This window comes from Cyclopterus lumpus, chromosome 3 (genome assembly GCF_009769545.1).
Source record: "Cyclopterus lumpus isolate fCycLum1 chromosome 3, fCycLum1.pri, whole genome shotgun sequence".
NCBI classification, from domain to species: Eukaryota; Metazoa; Chordata; class Actinopteri; order Perciformes; family Cyclopteridae; genus Cyclopterus; species Cyclopterus lumpus.
This window is the reverse complement of record NC_046968.1, coordinates 31290330-31310419: the sequence shown is the minus strand read 5'-3', so window position 1 is coordinate 31310419 and position 20090 is coordinate 31290330. Positions and strand designations below refer to the sequence as shown.

The window sequence follows — 20090 nt, the reverse complement described above, 5'->3', positions numbered from 1 at the left end:
GAGCCCGTTCACTTCGCTCGGCTTCTGCCAATCGGCTTGTAGCTCCTTCACTTGGAGCTAAACACTCAACAAAGTCACGACTGTTTGCTGTGCTGGCTCCTCATTGGTGGAACGAGCTCCCCATTGACATCAGGACAGGAGAAAGTCTCTACAGACTAAAAACACATCTTAGTGACTACACCTTGAATAGGGAAGGTAGAGCCGTAGTAGCACTCTAGTAGCACTTAAATGTCCCTTACCGATAGCAGTTTGAAGTTTAGCACTTTAGTAGCACTTAAATGGCACTTACGGATAGCACTCTGTAGTTTAACGTTATTGAAGAAATTGTACTTGCTTGATTCTTGTTGTTCTAAGTTTGGACTCATGGTTTAATGCACTTATTGTAAGTCGCTTTGGATAAAAGCGTCAGCTAAATGACATGTAATCTAATGTAATGTAATTTCCCAAAAGCATAGGCAACAAACAAATGGTGATGATGTTACAAGGGAAAATCCGGTTTTTGTTTTGTTGTTTTGTAACAGGAGATATTAATAGAAGCCCTCTACTGTCATGCAGACATATGAAGGTGTACAGATACCCGTTTGAGTGTGATATGAGTTTTTTATTTCATTCTTGAAGGCATTTGGGTTTTGAATGGGGAGATTTGAGAGCTGCAACTGGACCCGACTGGAAAGACATGAGATACCACCAAAAAGGGCCCCAATCAGGGATAAGTGATCAGTGAATCAAGAGAGATAGATTGGGCAGTTAAATAATGTTGAGTAAAGTCTACTTCCAAAGCCCGTCTTGAAGAAGTGTGCGTTCTCATCTCCAAGGATGACAGGAAGGCCACGGAGGACTGCTGTTCGCTTCCCAATTACATCTGCATTCAAACAAATATCTCAAACACACACACACTTCCTAAGTGTTAAAGGACAATCAATTGACAACTCTGCATGCAATGGCACTACTTTAGTAACCACATAAAGACAAATTACTTTGCTTAAGAAACTTACCCCTGGTGTGACTTGTGCAGATATTCATTAAGTTTCTGGCTGACACTTCCCTCCTTGGACTTGGACATCTCCAGGAAGAGAGGAGTGCATTTGTCGAGTTCTTTGAAGAACTCTGCTTGCAGATTTTTGCTTGATAAACGACAGAACTCAGCCAGAATCTAAAGAAAAGAGTATGATAATTTAAGATTTAGTCACATTACCTAAACAATACAAAACGTAGAGTTGGGACACGGTGCCACTCGCTGTGGCCGAGAGGTCCGCCGTCATACGGTTGTCGTTGAATTACTCCTCGTTCAACTTAACCTAACATTACATTTCATCTACATTCAATGACAGTAACGTTGCGTGACTCGCGTAATGGTGCGTTCAGGGAACACGAGTGACACAGCCACGGTTATTAATACCCACTAACATCCTGTCTGGCATTAAAAAAATGCGTAACGTGACGTTATATGTTAAGTACGTTACTTTTAAATTGTTAAACGGATAAACTTGTTTAGAATTTTGACTCGTTTCCCGACGAGGTCCCTTCCACCATTAGCCCATGTAGCTACACGACAATAAAAAAAGACATGCGTACCGAATTCAAGAGTGGCCCTGAAAGATTGACAATCGTCATTGCACCCGCTAATAAGCACGCTAAGTTTGCTGAAACAAGTTGTGTTTATATTTACACTAAAGCTCTTCTGGGATTACACACGGTGGACTTGATGGGCTAGCTAGCTTAAACGCTAGCTAACGTTAGCTTTCGAAATAGAAGATGCAAAGTTAACATCCAACCAATAATTAACATATGAAGAATATGGCGAAGAGACGACGACGTTTGCTAAATAGATGAACGGCAGCGTTTTATTATCAAGCTTTAAACTTACCTTAAGATAAGTTGACACAATGGCGCTTTCTTCCCGCTTCGTCATTCCGCCTCTCAAAGAACGTCTTCAGTGGTCGACTGCTCATGCGTATTCGAGTCGAACGCTGCCGAGTGCGGCCGAGTTTCTCCGAGGTTTTCAAATGGGTCCTCCTCACTCGTTTTTTTTAAGTAAAGGTTACTTAAGATGATAAGTTTAATAACTTTACTCACCAGAAAGTGTTCTTTACCAAGTTTCTTTAAGTATGGTCAACAAATTAAGCAGACATGAGTTAAGCTCACTATTTTTTTTAAGGTCAGCAATTACATTTTACAGTGTGGTACATGGCCTGTTAGCAAAGACACATATACAATATCTAATAGAGAGGTGCCAATGAAAGGCAAAACATCTTTAAGCAGCCTTGTTGGGATACAACGCCCCGCCACCACAGTCTTCATCAATGCTGATGCCGCACAGAACCGCCTTTCCGTCTCACATTCCATTTTACCCTTAGTGGTGGACAAGATCCCCAGATACTTCAACTTCCTTTCTTGGGCTGGAATAAACTTTCCCGGGGAGGCTGAGCAATGTGATGATGCTTTTTCTAAAACACACAATCTCTCCAGTCTGGGTCTGCAGCCCTCCTCCTCTGCTGAACACAGTCCTTTCTGAGTTGCTTAATAGTCTCCCTGAACTCCTTCCACACCCAGGTTTTTACTTTGGTAACCAGCAGCAGTCCTTCTGGTCAACCCTGTGGGGTGGGGGGTGCTGCAGGACTGTCCTGCAACACCCCCCACCCCACAATGTGCCTGACCCCGATACCATCCTTGCAAGTTGTGGGACCCCAGGGAAGGGGCTCCTTGTAGACTTTGAGGCTGTGCTCGTCAGAGCCCCATGTGCTAAGGCACGGCCAGCAGACACTCGCCGGCGTGCTTCCCTTTACCGGTGCGAGGTGCACTTTGGGAGAGGAGCAATTGGCATAAATACACAACAACATGAGAGAAACAATCTTAACTTGGGTTCTTCCACTAGAAAACTGAAAAAAATATACATGTCCATGAAACAAACCATGTATCAAATGGCTGGATGAAACATAAATACTCTGGAAGAAACATAGAAACAACTCTCATAGCATCAGATGTGCTCATTGTTTATATTTCCCTAAGTTAAGAAAATATTGCCAGATTGGAATCTAATGTAACGATGTGTACAAAGTGTGAAAGTCTCAGTAAGTGTAAGTAAGTGTAAGTGTAGGATGAATGTGTTCGGACTCTAATGTGCTCTGGTGCATCTCTGTTGTGTTGGCAGTATGATGGGATGGATCGTCAGTGAGTTTGGCCGCATGTTGCCTCAGCCGGTGCAGAAGCAGGTGAGTGGCTGCAGTAAGATTCATCTCATACGTATAAATCAGGACAGCAGACCGTAGCACAACTTGTTACCAAATATGTGTTCTCCTCATGCAGGATGCAGGCACTGATGAGGTGCAGAACAGTAAGTACAGCCTGTTCTATCGGTCCCTAACGCTATTTTAGAGACTAAAAAAAAACTTATTTACACCATATTTAGAATTCAACTTTTCACACCTTGCTGCAGTGATGTAGAAGTGTACTCACTGTGACATCACTGTTGGCTGTGGTCCAGGTTGTAATGACTCTAACTGCAGGTGCACAAATACATGATGGAGTGATTCATTGGTAGATTGATGGGTTTTTTCTACCAGGGTGTTGATTGGTAGGGGTTGGTGTCAGTGATGAGGCAGACTCTAATCACGCTGCTCTTATCCTTCTGTTTCAGGGGGGAAATGCGGCAAGAGCCCCTTAAAATAAAAGGAGAAGGAAAAGCAGGACAGAGTCATTCACACTGACACTAGCAGTGACTGAAGAACAAACAGAAAGCAGAAAGCTACACGGGGACATCCAGTCCTGTAGCGATAGACTGCTGCTCCGCCAAGAGTCTTTCAGTCTTTTTAATTAACAAATGAGCTTTTCTTCACCAAACATTAGTGAGGAAACTACAGGGGAGAAATCTACAATATTTTTTTATACACATATTTGAACATGTGTAGATCAGGAAGATGATCGTATGAGATTCATATGTTAGTTTTCCCCAGTAGTCTTTATTGGCCGGTCCTGTCCAACACTACAACTACAGGACGGACTGCTCTGAAGTGGTGATCATTCTGCTGTTTGTTGCTTCTTCATACTCACATCAGCTATTACGGACATATCTGGAATCCAGACTGCCAATAGTTGCTGTTTAAAACGCTTTTGCTGATGATATAAAGGCAGCTGATTAATTATGGACAAGGCAACTCATGAAAGCATTTTGCTGTATGTTTATGAAATAAAGAAATAGGGAGGGGGGGGGGACATTGGTGCTTTAATGAGTGTTTTCATTGTGTTGGTTTGCAAACCTGAATGTGCAGGGAATGGGAATCAATCAATCAATCAATCAATGAGTCTATCAAACCAATATTAAATGTCCAAACGTGTCATTTATATGCTGTAAACATATAATGTAAACTTCCATAGCGTTTGCTTTGCAGATTGCATTAGATTTTCATCTGTCCCCGAATCATATAGTTAATTTCTTTTTGATCTATGACATGATTTCATCATTTTCAGTGATGGTTATGTATACAAGACACACACACACAAATATATATATATATATATATATATATATATATATATATATATTTGTGGGTATATATATGTATATATATATACATATATACTGTATACACATATATTTAACCATATATATACATATATATGTATGTATATATGTATATATGCATATATACATATATATATATATGTTTGTATATATATGTATATATATATGTATATATGTGTGTATATATACACATATATATCCGTATATATGTATATATATATATACATACTGTATATATACACATATATATACACATATATATACACACATATATATATGTATATATGTGTACAGATTGTAAAGCCCTCTGAGGCAAATTTGTGATATTGGGCTATACAAAATAAACTGAACTGAATTAAATTGAATTGAATATATGTATATATATATATACATATATATACACATATATATACACATATATATATGTATACACTGTATGTATATGTATGTATATATATATATATATATATATATATATATATATATATATACACATATCTATATATATACACACACAGAGACAATACTCAGTCCTGCTCTTCTGCCGTGTGGCATTCAGTAAACATCGTACAGAAGAAGACGGACCTGGTGCTGGAGGACATGGGACAGGACCAGGACAAAGAGGCTGAGCAGAAGAAAGAGGATCTGGTGAGACCTGGAACATTCTGAATATTCTACTCTGAGCATATAAACATGCCAACATGCTAATGGTACCATGTTGTGAACATGCGTGTTATAGTTTAAACCAGAGTCATTAGACAGGTATTGTGGTAGCACCAGACTAGGTCCATGGAATTAAGAATGGTACCACGGTAGTACCAGGGTAGGCCATACTTGGAAGGGTACTGGTACTTCAGCTGCTACATGTTATAAAGACCGAAATAATAATATATAAAGTCAACGTATCCTAATACAATGGTCCGTATATATCCTACGAAAGGTTACTTCTCCATTTTCATGTCAATTTCTGCTCATTACATGAATTCAGTCTTTTAAAAAAACATCTGTCTTCACATGAAACATCTTAGCTTGGTTTAAAGCGCTTTGAGTGGTTGGAACACTAGAAAAGGCTACAGTTCCATATACTTTAGAGACTACAGGGCTAAGTACCATGGTACTTTACAGGCTATAGGGCAAGTACCATGATACTTTATAGGGTACAGGGGTAAGTACCATGGTACCTTAGAGGGTATAGGGTATGTACCATGTACTTACCATGACATATAGGTTACCATGGCAATAAGGACATCAATATTTAATATTCAAAGTAGTACTGAAGTAGTACTCGACAGAGATGTTTCCATGTGAAGAGAATGGGACGTCTTGGTTGCAGACAGGAGATGCAGAGGTGGCCAAAGTGGATCAATGCAGTCCAGCGATGGACAACATCAGGAAGGATTCTGGAGAGGAGGTTCTGGCTTACATGGAGGACAGGTTACTGATCTCCTTGTCATTGTGGGATGAAACACAAGCAGGGCTTTGTCTTTTTTGGTTCAGACTCCACATTTATGTGTCATTTCCTTGAATGTTGGTGGGTATCTGAGCTCCTCCGTGTTGTGCAGACTGCAGCAGGACCATCTGGAGGCAGCCCGCATCGCAGAGGAGATCGCCAGGAAGGCAGCGGAGGAGGCCGTCCGACAGCTGGAGGTGGAGCATTCAGCTAAGATTGTCATCGAAACGCTGCCAGAGTCCAACGAGCAGTAAGTCACGTCAATACACACAGCTCGTACAAATGTATACATATCCTTTTCAGTCAAAGACCTGTATCTACGGCCTGTCAGCTTTTCAGGGACTAAGACAGACCCTGATTTTGAGCTTGTATTTTCTTCAGTTAATGCCAGAAACAGCAGTATCGCACTACGATTATTTTCTCTTTAAAGAAAAGCTGTACGTTCTGCTACACTAGATAGACTAATAGTACACACAGAGACAAACACAATCTGTCTCGCTGTTTGTTCTCAACAGACTGCCCAACATCCTTGAGGAGGAAAACGAGGACGATCCAGAGTAAGTCCCTCTTCATGGAGCACAGCGCCCCCTACTGCTACTGCACATACTGCTGCTTTGTTAAATGCTAATCGCAACCGCTACGGCAGCTTCTGTGTTGACTGAAAAATAACTTTGGCTCAGTGATGCTTGTGGGGGAAAACCTTACTAACACACTTCATGATGTGTTTTGTTCTCATTTGGCATCCGCTGGATCAAAAAGTGATGAAACGGACATCCATCTTCTCCTCTGACCAAGAGGTGTTGATCAGTGGGGTTGTATTGCTTTAATGTTCTCATTTACCTTTGAGAGAGGGTTTCCTACAGTATTACAGGGACTCACGCTACCTAGAAGAGCACCATCTCCTCGCTTTTATGTTCCACGATATATTTAGAAGTATGTCCCATAGTATTTACAAGTGAGTTTCAGTAAGGACTTAATTTTGAGAGCCTCTCCTCGTCTCCACAACTGAAGTTCAAACATAGTTCATCAGCAGGGCCACTGGAGGAGGCAGGGCCACAGAGGCATGAGGCACGGCGTAGGAGACAGGGCAATGTGGAAGGAGGCTAGGGCCAAGGGCAGGATGCAGGAGGCAGGATGCAGGAGGCAGGACACAGCTCCAGACACAGCCAGGTCCAATGGACCCTGAGAGGCGAGAAGGCACAAAGACTCCGAGGAAGAAGTAGAGTTATTAAGGTGCAATGAAGAGACGTAAAGGAGATAGAATTTGCTCCTGACCTTCTTCCCTTTCTTACCCATCTTATTAACACCTCCCTCTCAACTGTCTGCTTCCCTAACCTGAAGAAACCCACTCTCAACCCGTCTGAAGTCAACAACTACAGACCTGTCTCTCTCCTCCCCTTCCTTTCCAAAACTCTAGAGCGAGCAATCTTTAACCAAGTCTCCTCCTTTCTCCACCATAACAACCTTCTTGACCCTCACCAGTCTGGATTCAAGGCAGGCCACTCAACAGAGACTGCCCTCCTTGCTGTCTCTGAGCAGCTTCACACTGCTAGAGCAGCCTCTCTCTCCTCTGTCCTCATCCTTCTAGACCTTTCCGCTGCCTTTGACACAGTGAACCACCAGATCCTCTTGTCCTCCCTCCAGGACCTGGGTATCTCAGGCACCGCGCTCTCACTCTTCTCATCCTATCTCACCGACCGCTCTTACCGGGTAACCTGGAGAGGATCTGTGTCTGAGCCTTGTCCTCTGACTACCGGGGTCCCTCAGGGTTCAGTCCTTGGTCCTCTTCTCTTCTCTCTGTACACCAACTCTCTCGACTCTGTCATTCTCTCGCATGGCTTCTCCTACCACAGCTACGCTAATGACACCCAACTGATCCTCTCGTTTCCCCAATCTGAAACACAGGTAGCAGCTCAAATATCTGCCTGTCTGACTGACATCTCTCAGTGGATGTCTGACTGACATCTCTCAGTGGATGTCTGACTGACATCTCTCAGTAGATGGCTGACTGACATCTCTCAGTGGATGTCTGCACACCACCTGAAAATTAAGCCTGACAAGACTGAACTTCTTCTCCTTCCAGGAAAAGGCTCTCCCACCCACGACCTAACTATTAACTTCAACAACTCAGTGTTGGCCCCGACTCCGTCTGCCAGGAACCTCAGTGTGACACTCGACAGTCAACTCTCCCTGACTGCCAACATTACCGCAACAACACGCTCCTGTAGGTACATGCTGTACAACATCAGGAGAATACGACCCCTTCTCACTCAGAAGGCGGTACAGGTTCTGGACCAGGCTCTGGTCCAGGCTCTGATCATCTCACGGCTAGACTACTGTAACTCCCTCCTGGCAGGTCTACCTGCTAATGCCATTCGACCGCTACAGCTCATCCAGAATTCAGCTGCTAGACTGGTCTTTAACCTCCCGAAATGTACCCACACTTTTCCGCTCCTCCGCGACCTTCACTGGTTACCGGTGGCCGCTGTGCTGGCTCCTCATTGGTGGAACGAGCTTCCCATTGACATCAGGACAGCAGAAAGTCTCTACATCTTCCGTCGCAAACTAAAAACACATCTTTTTCGACTATACCTTGAATAGGGAAGGTAGCGCCATGGTAGCACTTTAGTAGCACTTAAATGGCTCTTACTGATAGCACTTTGTAGTTTAACTTTATTGAAGGAATTCTACTTTTGTACTTGTACTCATGTTTTAATGCACCTGTTGTCAGTCGCTTTGGATAAAAGCGTCAGCTAAATGGCATGTAATGTAATCATGGCGTAAAATCAGGGCTGTCCCCCTGTTTGGAGCCCCTACTGTCATGCTAGGTGACCCACAACCCGACATTTAAAACATATAGGCTGACTTTCAGCGTCAAACCTTGGCTGCTCCTCACGTACCCCCACTCTGCTCATCCCTAGACCAGACAAATCAGACACCTTCCGTGCCAAATCAAAAACTCTCAACGTAGCGCTAAACCCCGAACATTCTCTGCAAATTGATCACGTAAAGCACCAGACCTGCTTGATGTCACAATGATTAATATAGTCAATAATAGCCATAAGCCCGTGCGAATACTCCCTGACGGATTCCCCTTCTCGCTGCCTCCGATCGCAAAAAAATTGTTTTTGCAATCTGGTCAATGAATCAGGCTGCCCGTATACTTCCTTCAACATTGCCAGAATGCGGCTAGGGTCTCTCCTCTCGCTCTGAGACTGATATCTTATCTACTGTCTGGCTTACCCCCCACCCCCCAAATGGTCATAAATGTACATTGCCTTCTCGGTATCCTCAAAATGACGGTAACCCAGAACTGCATTTATCTCATCAAACCACGCAGCACAGGACTCCCCATTGAAAACCGGACACTTTTTTTCTTTTGGTACATAAATGACACACTCTCTAGCCCTAGGATCAGCAGCCTCCTCCGGTTGTATCGAAGACGAGAAGCTGGATTTATCAGGAGACTTTTAAGGCCGTCATCGCTCCCTTGTCTCCTTCAGGGCCTGTAGCTCCTCTTGAAGATCTTCCATCTTCGCTGTTCGCACCGTCAACTCCAGCTGATGACCCCGGCTCTTCTAGCTGTGTAGACTTTGTGAGACTCACTGCCTTGGTCTAAAATCTATTGCCTTCTCATCAGTCCTGCCCATCCCACACTAGGCCCAGCCAAACCGTCACTGCCCAAGGACCCTACTCACAGCACCAAACTGTAGCACCCCGTTGCCACAGAGACGCGGTTCAAACACCGTAAAGGCAAGCTACACGCTACGTCTCACTTGTGGCGAGAGAGACAGTGAACGGAGTCTCGGCGCACTCACTCTTGATGGCGGAGACACAGAAAAGATCCTGATTTCCCAGCGGGTGCACCTTTATCACCTAATCAGGGCACGCGCCACCCATTACCGGCGGACCCAATCGCTTCTTCCCGTCAATTCCACTTGGTTAAAGTACTTGTTTTCGTTCTAGTCAGAAAGGTCCATCTCAGTTGGTCGTTCAGTTGGCCCAACACTTTAGTCCACAGTGAGAATATCTTGAATAGTATGGGATAAATCTGGTATACATATTCATGACCCCCAGAGGATGAATCGTATCAACTTTGGCAATCGTCTGATCTGGCAGGTCAACATTTTGTGTTTCGTATGGTGGACCACAGGATAAAACAGGACTCAGGATAAGAATATAACTTTGGAGACACGACTAGAAATATATTGACCTCTACGCGGAGTGGCACAAAACTTTTCATTCATGGTTACCAGATAATGTATGATGATGGTAAAGTCCTTACTGCTCGTCGTCGTCATCAGACCCTCAGAGTCTTTCTTGAGTCATTGTTTAGCATTTCACTGTAACTGAAGAGACACATGAGGCAAGATCAAGAAAAAAAGGTTCACCTCAAGACGAAAGCACTGAACATCACAGATGTGCAAACTGAGGGCTGTATATTGGCTGTATAGTTATGCTGCTCTTCAGGACATGACATGTGCCCTTCTTCTCCATTTGCCCTTCTTCTCCAGGAACCTGATGGAAGTCTGTCCGGCTGATGCCACTCCTTCATCAACACATGTGGAGCCAGTGTCAGAGAGGAGAGACCTGGATAGTCCGGACTCCCAAACCATCACCCAACAACCACAGTCACAAGCTCCAATAGATCAGGTGATTGTGTTGTACCTGGTATGTTGTTCATTCTGGTCACATGACACATATTGTTCTTCTGTCCATCCTGATGGAGGATCGTTCTCTGTTGCTCTCCCTGAGCTTTTTGCCCTTTTTCTCCCCATAAAGTGTTTTTGGGGGACTTTTTCCTGTTCTGATGTGAAGGACATGTCATATGTGTACAGATTTTAAAGCCCATTCTAAAACAGTTTATGAATCGTTTTACACCAAGCTGATATATGTGTATACAATAAACACAGATCCTCCAGAATTCCAGCCTGGTTTCCAAAATTGATGTTCCAATACAACAAAACTGCATTTTCAGGCACATTTTAAGGAAAACTTATTTTCTCTCAGATAACGTTTGTTTTGACGTATCAGAAATACAGGGTCACTTCATCAGCTTCATTAACTTCTTCAACTTCTTCAGCTTCATTAACTTCTTCAACTTTATCAGATTCATCAGCTTCTTCAGCTTCATCAGCTTCATCAGCTTCTCCAACAAATGTTGTAAACTGAACAAACTTCTGCTAAATAGTTAAACGTGACGCTTCATAAAATAATAGTTTACATTTTAATTTTGACAAATATAAATACAGACAAAGTGTGAATTTTGTTTTAATTATTATGACTAAAAGGTGAGCAGAGATTTTAAACGTATGTTTCTCTTCTTCTCTTAGGCCAATGCAGCAGAAGGAGAATGTGGAGGTGAGAGCACAACACAACAGCAATATAAATACATATATATATATATTACAATTATAAAGTCACAAGTGCAGGTTTGATTCCTACTTCCTCTCATCAGTCTATGATTAGCTTCAAATATGAACATATTGCACATTTCTGTATTTAAATGAAGCGAATAGTTGCCGGATCATATTCACACACAATACATTATATAGAGCTGAAGGTATCAAGTAAAATCCTAACAGAACAGCAACAGAACTAATCAGCTTCATAACTAATAAACAACACAGGTGAGCCTCACAGGGGTCAATGGTCAACTCCTAGAATGTGAACAGTTCATTAAACTCCATAACATAGGCAGCTCTTTACTGTGTACACGTGTAATAAAGTGATGTTTTGCTCTGATAATATAATTATGACCTATTGATATGTGGATTGGCAGACTCACTGAGACCGAGAGCTTGATGCTGCAGTTCTACTTGATAGTTCAGAGCTTCCTGGTCTCCTCTTGTCCACTGATGGTTCCTCCAGGAACGCTCAGCTCTCATCTGCTCTTTGACTGTTTCTCCGTCCAGTTCCCAACGCTTGTTCTCCGATAAAGAGCTTTCTGCTTCACTTCCCGCGCACTGCTGAGTGTCTGGAGAGCTGCTGGACACTGATGCGTGACCATTACCTCGTCCCTGCCAGACTGAGCCCGCCGCCGGAGCTTGCCCAGCTGACCCAGGAGCTCTCGCAGCTCCCCGGGCAGGCGCGACAGTGCTGCACGAGCATCGTCAGCCGCTTCACACGCCTTAACTCCAACTCCCAGCATCCTCAGCAGCCTTAGCCCCACCCTCCTCCAGCAGACCCCTAGATAACCTTTAGCCACCTGTAGATCCAGACCTTTGAAGTGCCAAACAAGCCACCTTCATCCAAACCATCCCACATCCTCTTTCTCCTCTCTCCCATCATGCACTGCTGCCCTGCACTGCGCTGCGAGTTGACAGCTGACCTCAGGCCAGGTGATCTAACAGGAAGTGGATGTTAGTGCTGAGCTGTTCACTGTCTCCTTTGCTTCTAGATATCACTAGAAAGAGCTGCACAAACAGACTGATGCCTGTTTTAATGCCTGTCATAGTTAATCCATGTTAAACCGGACATTAGCACAAAAATATCCTTTAACTGTCAAACTCGCTTTTAAAATGATATTTGTTGTCGGGTACATTTTTCAATTCAATTCAATTCAGTTTATTTTATATAGCCCAATATCACAAATTACGAATTTGCCTCAGAGGGCTTTACAATCTGTACACATACGACATCCCTGACCTTTGACCTCACATCGGATCAGGAAAAACTCCCAAATAATAGAAAATAACCTTTCAGGGGAAAAAAGGTAAGGACCCTTCAGGAGAGCAACAGAGGAGGATCCCTCTCCCCGGATGGACAGAAGAATAGATGTCATGTGACCAGATGAACAGAGTTCCAGAGTTACATAAACACATTACATGAATATGACAATGTATGAATAATGAGTAGTGAGCATGGACCACGATCCAGACCTCCACAATCCATGAAACAGAAGGAGGTAGGGAGTAGGGGGGGCGGGGCATCAGCAGGGCCAATGGGAGGCCGGCTCACCAGCATCAGACACCTCCAGGTCCAATGGACCCTATGAGACGTGAAGTCACAACGACTCCGGGGAGGAAGCAGAGTTAATAAGGTGCAATGGAGAGATGTCAATTCATCCATAAGGAGAGAGAGAAGAGGAGATAGGTGCTCAGTGTATCCTAAAACATCCCCCAGCAGCCTATAAGCCTATAGCAGCATATCAAGGGGCTGGACCAGGACAAACCTGATTCAGGCCTAACTATAAGCACTATTAAAGAGGAAAGTCTTAAGTCTATTCTTGAATGAGGTGACTGTGTCTGCCTCCAGGACTGAAAGTGGAAGCTGGTTCCATAAAAGAGGAGCTTGATAACTGAAGGCTCTGGCTCCCATCCTACTTTTTAGGACTCTAGGAACCACAAGTAGCCCCACATTTAGTGAGCAGCTCTCTAGTGGGGCAATATGGTACTACAAGCTCCTTAAGATATGATGGTGCATCACCAATCAAGGCTTTGTAGGTGAGGAGAAGAATTTTAAATGTGATTCTTGATTTTACAGGGAGCCAGTGCAGAGCAGCTAATACAGGAGTAATGTGATCTCTTTTCTTAGTTTTTGTGAGTACACGAGCTGCAGCATTCTGGATCAACTGGAGGGACTTAAGAGACTTATTAGAGCAGCCTGATAATAAGGAGTTGCAGTAATCTAATCTGGAAGTAACAAACGCGTGAACCAGCTTTTCTGCATCTTTTTGAGACAAGATGTGCCTGATTTTTTAAATGTTATGTAGATGATAAAATGCAATGCTTGAGATTTGCTTAACGTGGAGTTAAAGGACAAGTCTTGGTCAAAGATAACTAGAGATTCTTTACAGTAATAAATATACATGACAACGTTTCCCAGAATCACAATGAGTCATTACTGGAAAGTCTTAGTCAGGCCCATGTTTGGGACTAAAAGTCTGGTGACCTGCGTTCAGGTCTGGATGGAGAGTTCGTCATGTGAGGGTTAAAGAACATGACGTGGATCGACAGGTTGGAAACTGGTTATTACAAAAAAACTTTAATTAAACACAAGCTCATACATTGTAGATGTAAACTATTTGGAGATCATTTGGAAATGATTAGGAAGACTTGATAAAAAATGATATACATTATATTAAAAAATATATATTAATATATGTAATAGAGAGATTAAAGGCCTTAATGAACCGAACAGAACCTTAAATATGCTAAAAGTAGCGAGCTGTTTGCCACTTGCTCATCTCTTTTATAATTATATAATTATAATAAATATGCCTGTTAACTTCCAGCCTTTTGGTTTATTGAACACTGAATACTAAACTAAACCATCATGTCAGCAGGTTGTTGAAGCCTGATGTCAGTCACACTGAGACCACTGAGAAGATGTCGCCGTTCACCAGTTTTCCTGCTCTGTCCCTCAGGGGGCTGTGCTGGAGCTGTGGGTGGAGCTCCAGAGCTGAGGGTGGAGGATGTGGATCAGGATGTGGGGCAAGGCCTGAACATCCCTAAAATGACCACAACCCCAGAATTCAGAACTCTGAGTGCCCCGCTGTCAAAGCTCAGGTAACGGACCAGTCTTGATGTGCAGCGCTGCTGACCGGCCTGATGGGGCACTAGAGATACTGTGGCATTGTAAAACCTCTAGTTTGAGTTATTAGAGAAACATAGACCCAAGATGAGTCCTGTTGGCTGTTGCCATGTTGGATTTGTGACTTGAAACTAGAAATTGACCATAAACTCATGTTTAAAATGTTTACTGAGGGAATAAATCAAGAGAAGTAGAGTCATTTATATAGACTTCTATACAACCAGAGGAGTCACCCCCTGGTGGTCAAAAGAGAGAATGCAGCTTTAACACCTAAAGAACCAGACGGTTGTCTTATTATTTTGTGGTTACGTCTCTGTTGACATGGGCTTGTCCTAATATTCTGAATCGTTTCCTTTGTTGATGTTTTCATTTCTTCATGTTTATGTCTTTGTCTTTGTTTCCTTGTTTGCTTGTTTTGAAAGAATCAAACACTTTCGACGTTCAGTTAAAAGCAAAAGAAAAGGTCTCTAGACCATTTTTTTAGGCCCTATCTGGTTATTTCCATACTTCTGTCCATGTTGTTGTCTCCATGCCCTCCTGCCGTGTCCCTCTCAGTGCTGCAGGGGATCTGTCTGCTGATGTGGATGATAATGAAATGTCGACAACTGGTCTGAAGACCTGGTCCAGGCAGGGAGACCTGCTGACTGCAGACGATGAGTGAGAGAAACCACACAGACGCACTTTGTCCTCAACCTCCGTCCCGTCCATCCCTCACGCTTAGTGACATGCTGTCGTCCCATAGGATGAGTCCTCTGTCAGCAGCCAGCGTCGGCAGCGTGATCATCCAGGACCGTCTGAGCGAGCTCGTTAGGCTGTTTAAAGGTCGGACGGAGCGGCAAAAAGACCGGCTGGTGGACCCAGACGAGTCTGAAGAAGACAGTCCTTCAGCCTGTAAGTGTCTCATGTTGTCTTTGTCTTCATGTCATTGTGTCTTTGTCTTCATGTCTTCATGTCTTCATGTCTTTGTCTTCATGTCTTCATGTCTTTGTCTTCATGTCGTTGTGTCTTTGTCTTCATGTCTTCATGTCTTTGTCTTCATGTCTTCATGTCTTTGTCTTCATGTCGTTGTGTCTTTGTCTTCATGTCGTTGTGTCTTTGTCTTCATGTCTTCATGTCTTTGTCTTCATGTCGTTGTGTCTTTGTCTTCATGTCGTTGTCTTCATATCATTGTCTTCATGTATTTGTCTTCATGTCTTTGTCTTCATGTCGTTGTGTCTTTGTCTTCATGTAATTGTCTTCATATCATTGTCTTCATGTATTTGTCTTCATATCATTGTCTTCATGTATTTGTCTTCATATGTTTCAATTCAATTCGAATCAGTTTATTTTGTATAGCCCAATATAACAAACTCCCCTCAGACTCCCCCCACATACGACATCCCTGAACTTTGACCTCACATCGGATCTGGAAAAACTCCCCATTCAGCTTCATTATTTCTGTATTGATTCTTTCTGCAGCACCGAGCAAAGCTCCTCCTCCTCCTCCACCTCCTCCTCCAGAAGAGAAGAAGGATGATGTCCCTCCAGCAGCAGAAGAGGAAGAGGAAGAGGAAGAGAAGGCGTTTGTGCTCCCCTTTGAACTTTTGGGACGTTCAGTTACAATTCCTAAACTGCCCAAACTTCCCCCGATGCCGTCCTGGGTCCAAGTCCTTGTGGATTACCGCTTCCCTTCCAGCATCGACCCGTTTACCGGTAAGCAACAGACAGTTACAAAAAACATAATTTCTTTTAATGCTTAATTTGTATATTATCTATGTGTTTCTGTCTCTTCTTGTGTCTGTTCTTTCTTTTGTCTGTCCAGATGTCCTCACGTCCACAGATAGTTCTGTGAGGACATCTGGTCCGTGTATGAGTTCACATGTGGCCCTAAAGGGAAGCGGAGCTGTTGTTTCACGAACAAAGCCATCTGCTTCTTGATCTCTGGACAAATGAATATTCAAAGATAGTTTTCTTATATTTGATCAATTAATCGCCGGATAATAAACAAATATTATTGAGAGATTTATGGAGATTCTAATTATGTGAAAACTAGCAGTAAGTACCATATTGACATCCCTGGAAGAAGTACTGTGATCCTTTACTGCAGTAAAGTACTAATACCACAGTGTAGAAAGACAAGTCAACATCCTGCTTTCTAAATGATACTGAAATAAAATGAGGTACGAAGCAACAAAATATACTTCAAGTACCAAAAGTACTCATGATATAGAATAAAATATCTTATTAATTTATTCATGTGTTCATTTTCATGACTTTATATTCTGCTGCTAGTTTTATGTAATAATACATCATTATTTATTAGTTGATTCATAATCTGAATCTGTAAAGTAACTAAAGCTGTCATATAAAAGTACTTGAGATGTAGTGAAGTAGGATGAAGTGGAAATACTCAAGTAATGTAGAAGTACCTCAGAAATGCACAGTATGACTCGGAGTACTTGTTCCTCTCCACCGTGTTGCAGTGGTCTGATCCGATTATGATATATATGAATATGATATATATGAGTATGATATATATAGATAGATATATACTTTATTAATCCCCAAAGGGAAATGTGTTGTCATAGTAGCGCCCAACACTTTACAGACAACAAATGGAATAAACTAAATAAACTAAACACACAAAATAAAATAAAATAAAATATAAGAACAGGGATGACAGATATATACAAAATATATATATATATTAAATATATATATATATACGCAATAGAATACAATAAGGAAATTCAATAAAATTAAATGTAAACAGAGTGTGCAAAATATGTAAAATATATATACACAATAGAATACGAATAACTGCAGTGTGTATTTAAGGACATTAATTTAAGTTTAAACAGAGTGTGCAAAATGTAAAGTATGTGTAGTGTATATGAAGTGTAAATCAATATAAATGTGAATGTGTACAGTGAGTACACAGAGGATCTGGCCAGAAGTGATTTGTTGAACAGTCCAATTGCTGTGGGCAGGAATGTTTTCCTGTATCGGTCCTTGTGACAGCGGACTCATCCCCTTCTTGTAGACAGCGTTGATGTTGGTCTTCCAGTTCAGTCGGCTGTTGATGGAGACACCCAGGTACTTGTACTCCTCCACCATGTCCACGTCCACTCCCAGGACACTCGAAGGTCTAGGAGCTGTCGTCTTCCTCCTGAAGTCAACCACCATCTCTCTGGTCTTGGCCACGTTCAGAAGCAGCTGATTCTCACCGGCCCGCTCCACAAAGTCACTCACCACTGCTCCGTACTCCTCCTCCCGTCCATCCCTAATACACCCGACCACTGCAGAGTCATCAGAGTACTTCTGCACATGGCATGACCCCGAGTCGTACTGGAAGTCAGTGGTGGACAGGGTGAACAGGAAGGGAGACAGAACAGTTCCTTTTGGGGGGCTCTAACATCACTGACCACCGTTTCAGACAGCACACGGCCCAGTCGGACATACTGTGGTCTGCCTGTGAGGTAGTCAGTGATCCAGGAGATGGTGGACGAGTCTAACCCCACCACCTGCAGCTTCTCACTCAGCAGCAGTGGTTGGATGGTGTTAAATGCACTGGAGAAGTCAAAGAAAGTCTCTCACAGAGACACCGGTTCCATCCAGGTGCGACTGAGCTCGTTGCAGCAGGTAGATGATGGCGTCATCCACTCCCACATGAGGCCGGTAAGGGAATTGCAGAGGGTCCCGTGATGATTTCACCTGCGGTCGGAGGTGGGCCAAGACCAGCCTCTCCAGCACCTTCATCACATGGGATGTGAGGGCAACCGGTCGGTAGTCATTGAGGCCAGATGGAATCGACTTCTTTGGAACAGGGACCAGGCACAACGTCTTCCACAGCACCGGGACTTCCTCCTGCCTCAGGCTCAAGTTGTAGAGGTGCTGCAGGAAACCAGACAGCTGGGTGGCGAAGGTCTTAAGGACCCTGGGGCTGATGCCATCAGGACCTTCCGCCTTGCGTTGGTGAAGTTTCTTCAGCTGTCTTCTCACCTGCGCAGTCGTCACAGAGAGAGGGGGGAGGGGAGGGGGGAAGAGCCCATTGATGTTGAGGGCTCAGTGATTGTGCAGCTCAACAGGGGAGACAGAGAGGGAGGTGTTTGAGAGGTGTGTTGTGTGGAGGAGACAGATGAGGGCTGTGAATTAAACCTATTGAAGAAACAGTTTAGCTCGTTGGCCTTCTCCAGGGAGCCCCCTGGCTGTCTCCCTCCAACCTTGAAGCCAGTGATTTGCTTCATCCCGGTCCACACCTCCCTCGTATTGTTCTTCTGGAGTTTGGCCTCCAGCTTCCTCCTGTAGGAATCCTTGCCCTCCCTGAACTTCACCTTCAGGTTGCGCTGGACTCTCCTTAGCTCATCCCTGTCCCAGACCTGAAAGCAGCTTTCTTCTTGTTAAGAAGAGCCCTCAGGTCCTTGGTGATCCAGGGCTTGTTGTTGGGGAAGCAACGCACAGTTGGGGATGGGATGGTGGTGTGTTCACAGAACTTGATGTATTCTGTGATACAGTCCGTCATGCTGTTGATGTCCACCCCATGTGGTCCACACAGCACATCCCAGTCCGTTGACTCGAAGCAGTCCTGCAGGGCGTCATCAGCCTCCAGAGACCACTTCCTCACAGTCCTGGTGGTCACAGGCAGCCTCTTCACCAGAGGAACATACTTGGGTGTCAGCAGGACCAGGTCGTGATCGGAAGTCCAGAGTTCTATTGTTCCTTGTGGGGCAGTCTACATATTGCTGAAAAGTTGGCAGAACTTTAACCAGGGTGGTGTGATTAAAGTCACCAGTGATCATCAGAAAAGCCCCCAGCTGTTGGTTCAGCAGTCCAGACACAGAGTGGATGGTGTCCACTGCTTCCTCAGCGTCAGCTGATGGCGGCACATAAACAGCAACAACAATGGCGGACGTGAACTCCCTCGGCAGATAGTACGGGCGCATCCCCACGGCTAACAGTTCAATGTTCGGGCTACAGAGACGCTCCTTCACACACGTGGTCGGGCCACCACCTCTCATTCACATGCACTGCAATCCCGCCCCTCTCTTCTTAGCGCCCAGTAAAGCGTCTCTGACCGCTCCAACAGTCCTGAAGCCGGGCACAGACGCGCTGTGGTCCGGCACTCACGGAAGATCCTCTCGGTCATAACCAGCGCGCCTAGCTCATCAGTACCTCACGTTCCCCGTTATGATCGCCGGTACCGGGGGTTTGTATTTCCTTGTTTTCGCACTCCTCTTAGCACCCGACCTGCAGCCGGAGCCCTTCTCTGTAGCTCCACCGGGATCACAGCCCTGTCTCCAGGTCCCAGTCATTGTCCATTGTAATTGCGAAAAAGTTACTGTCCGTTGGAAATGAAGTTCAAACCAAAACGTGAAAGAAAGGAAAAGAAAAAGAGAGGAAAGAGGAAAAAACAATAAGAAATTTTAAAAAAACATATGGGCAGCTACTGCGATATCTTGAATTGATTGATCATATGATTATGATATATACGATATATATGATATATACGATATATACGATATATATATCGTATATATCATAATCATATATAATCATATATATCATATATATATATATATATATATATATATATATATACGATGT

At 43.7% G+C, this 20090-nt stretch overlaps 1 protein-coding gene across 1 annotated transcript in view; it reads left to right on the top strand.

Moving 5' to 3' along the window:
• Positions 1-20090, top strand: part of cngb1a (cyclic nucleotide gated channel subunit beta 1a) — a 44790-nt gene that overhangs the window by 11193 nt on the left and 13507 nt on the right. Inside the window, exons 6-19 of the mRNA XM_034529828.1 lie at positions 3152-3212; positions 3307-3334; positions 5082-5170; positions 5856-5956; positions 6085-6222; positions 6488-6529; positions 10487-10643; positions 11306-11333; positions 11888-12084; positions 12187-12313; positions 14341-14482; positions 15063-15164; positions 15250-15398; positions 15966-16199. Coding sequence (XP_034385719.1) covers positions 3152-3212; positions 3307-3334; positions 5082-5170; positions 5856-5956; positions 6085-6222; positions 6488-6529; positions 10487-10643; positions 11306-11333; positions 11888-12084; positions 12187-12313; positions 14341-14482; positions 15063-15164; positions 15250-15398; positions 15966-16199 — 1595 coding nt within the window. The remainder of the gene's footprint in view (positions 1-3151; positions 3213-3306; positions 3335-5081; positions 5171-5855; positions 5957-6084; positions 6223-6487; positions 6530-10486; positions 10644-11305; positions 11334-11887; positions 12085-12186; positions 12314-14340; positions 14483-15062; positions 15165-15249; positions 15399-15965; positions 16200-20090) is intronic.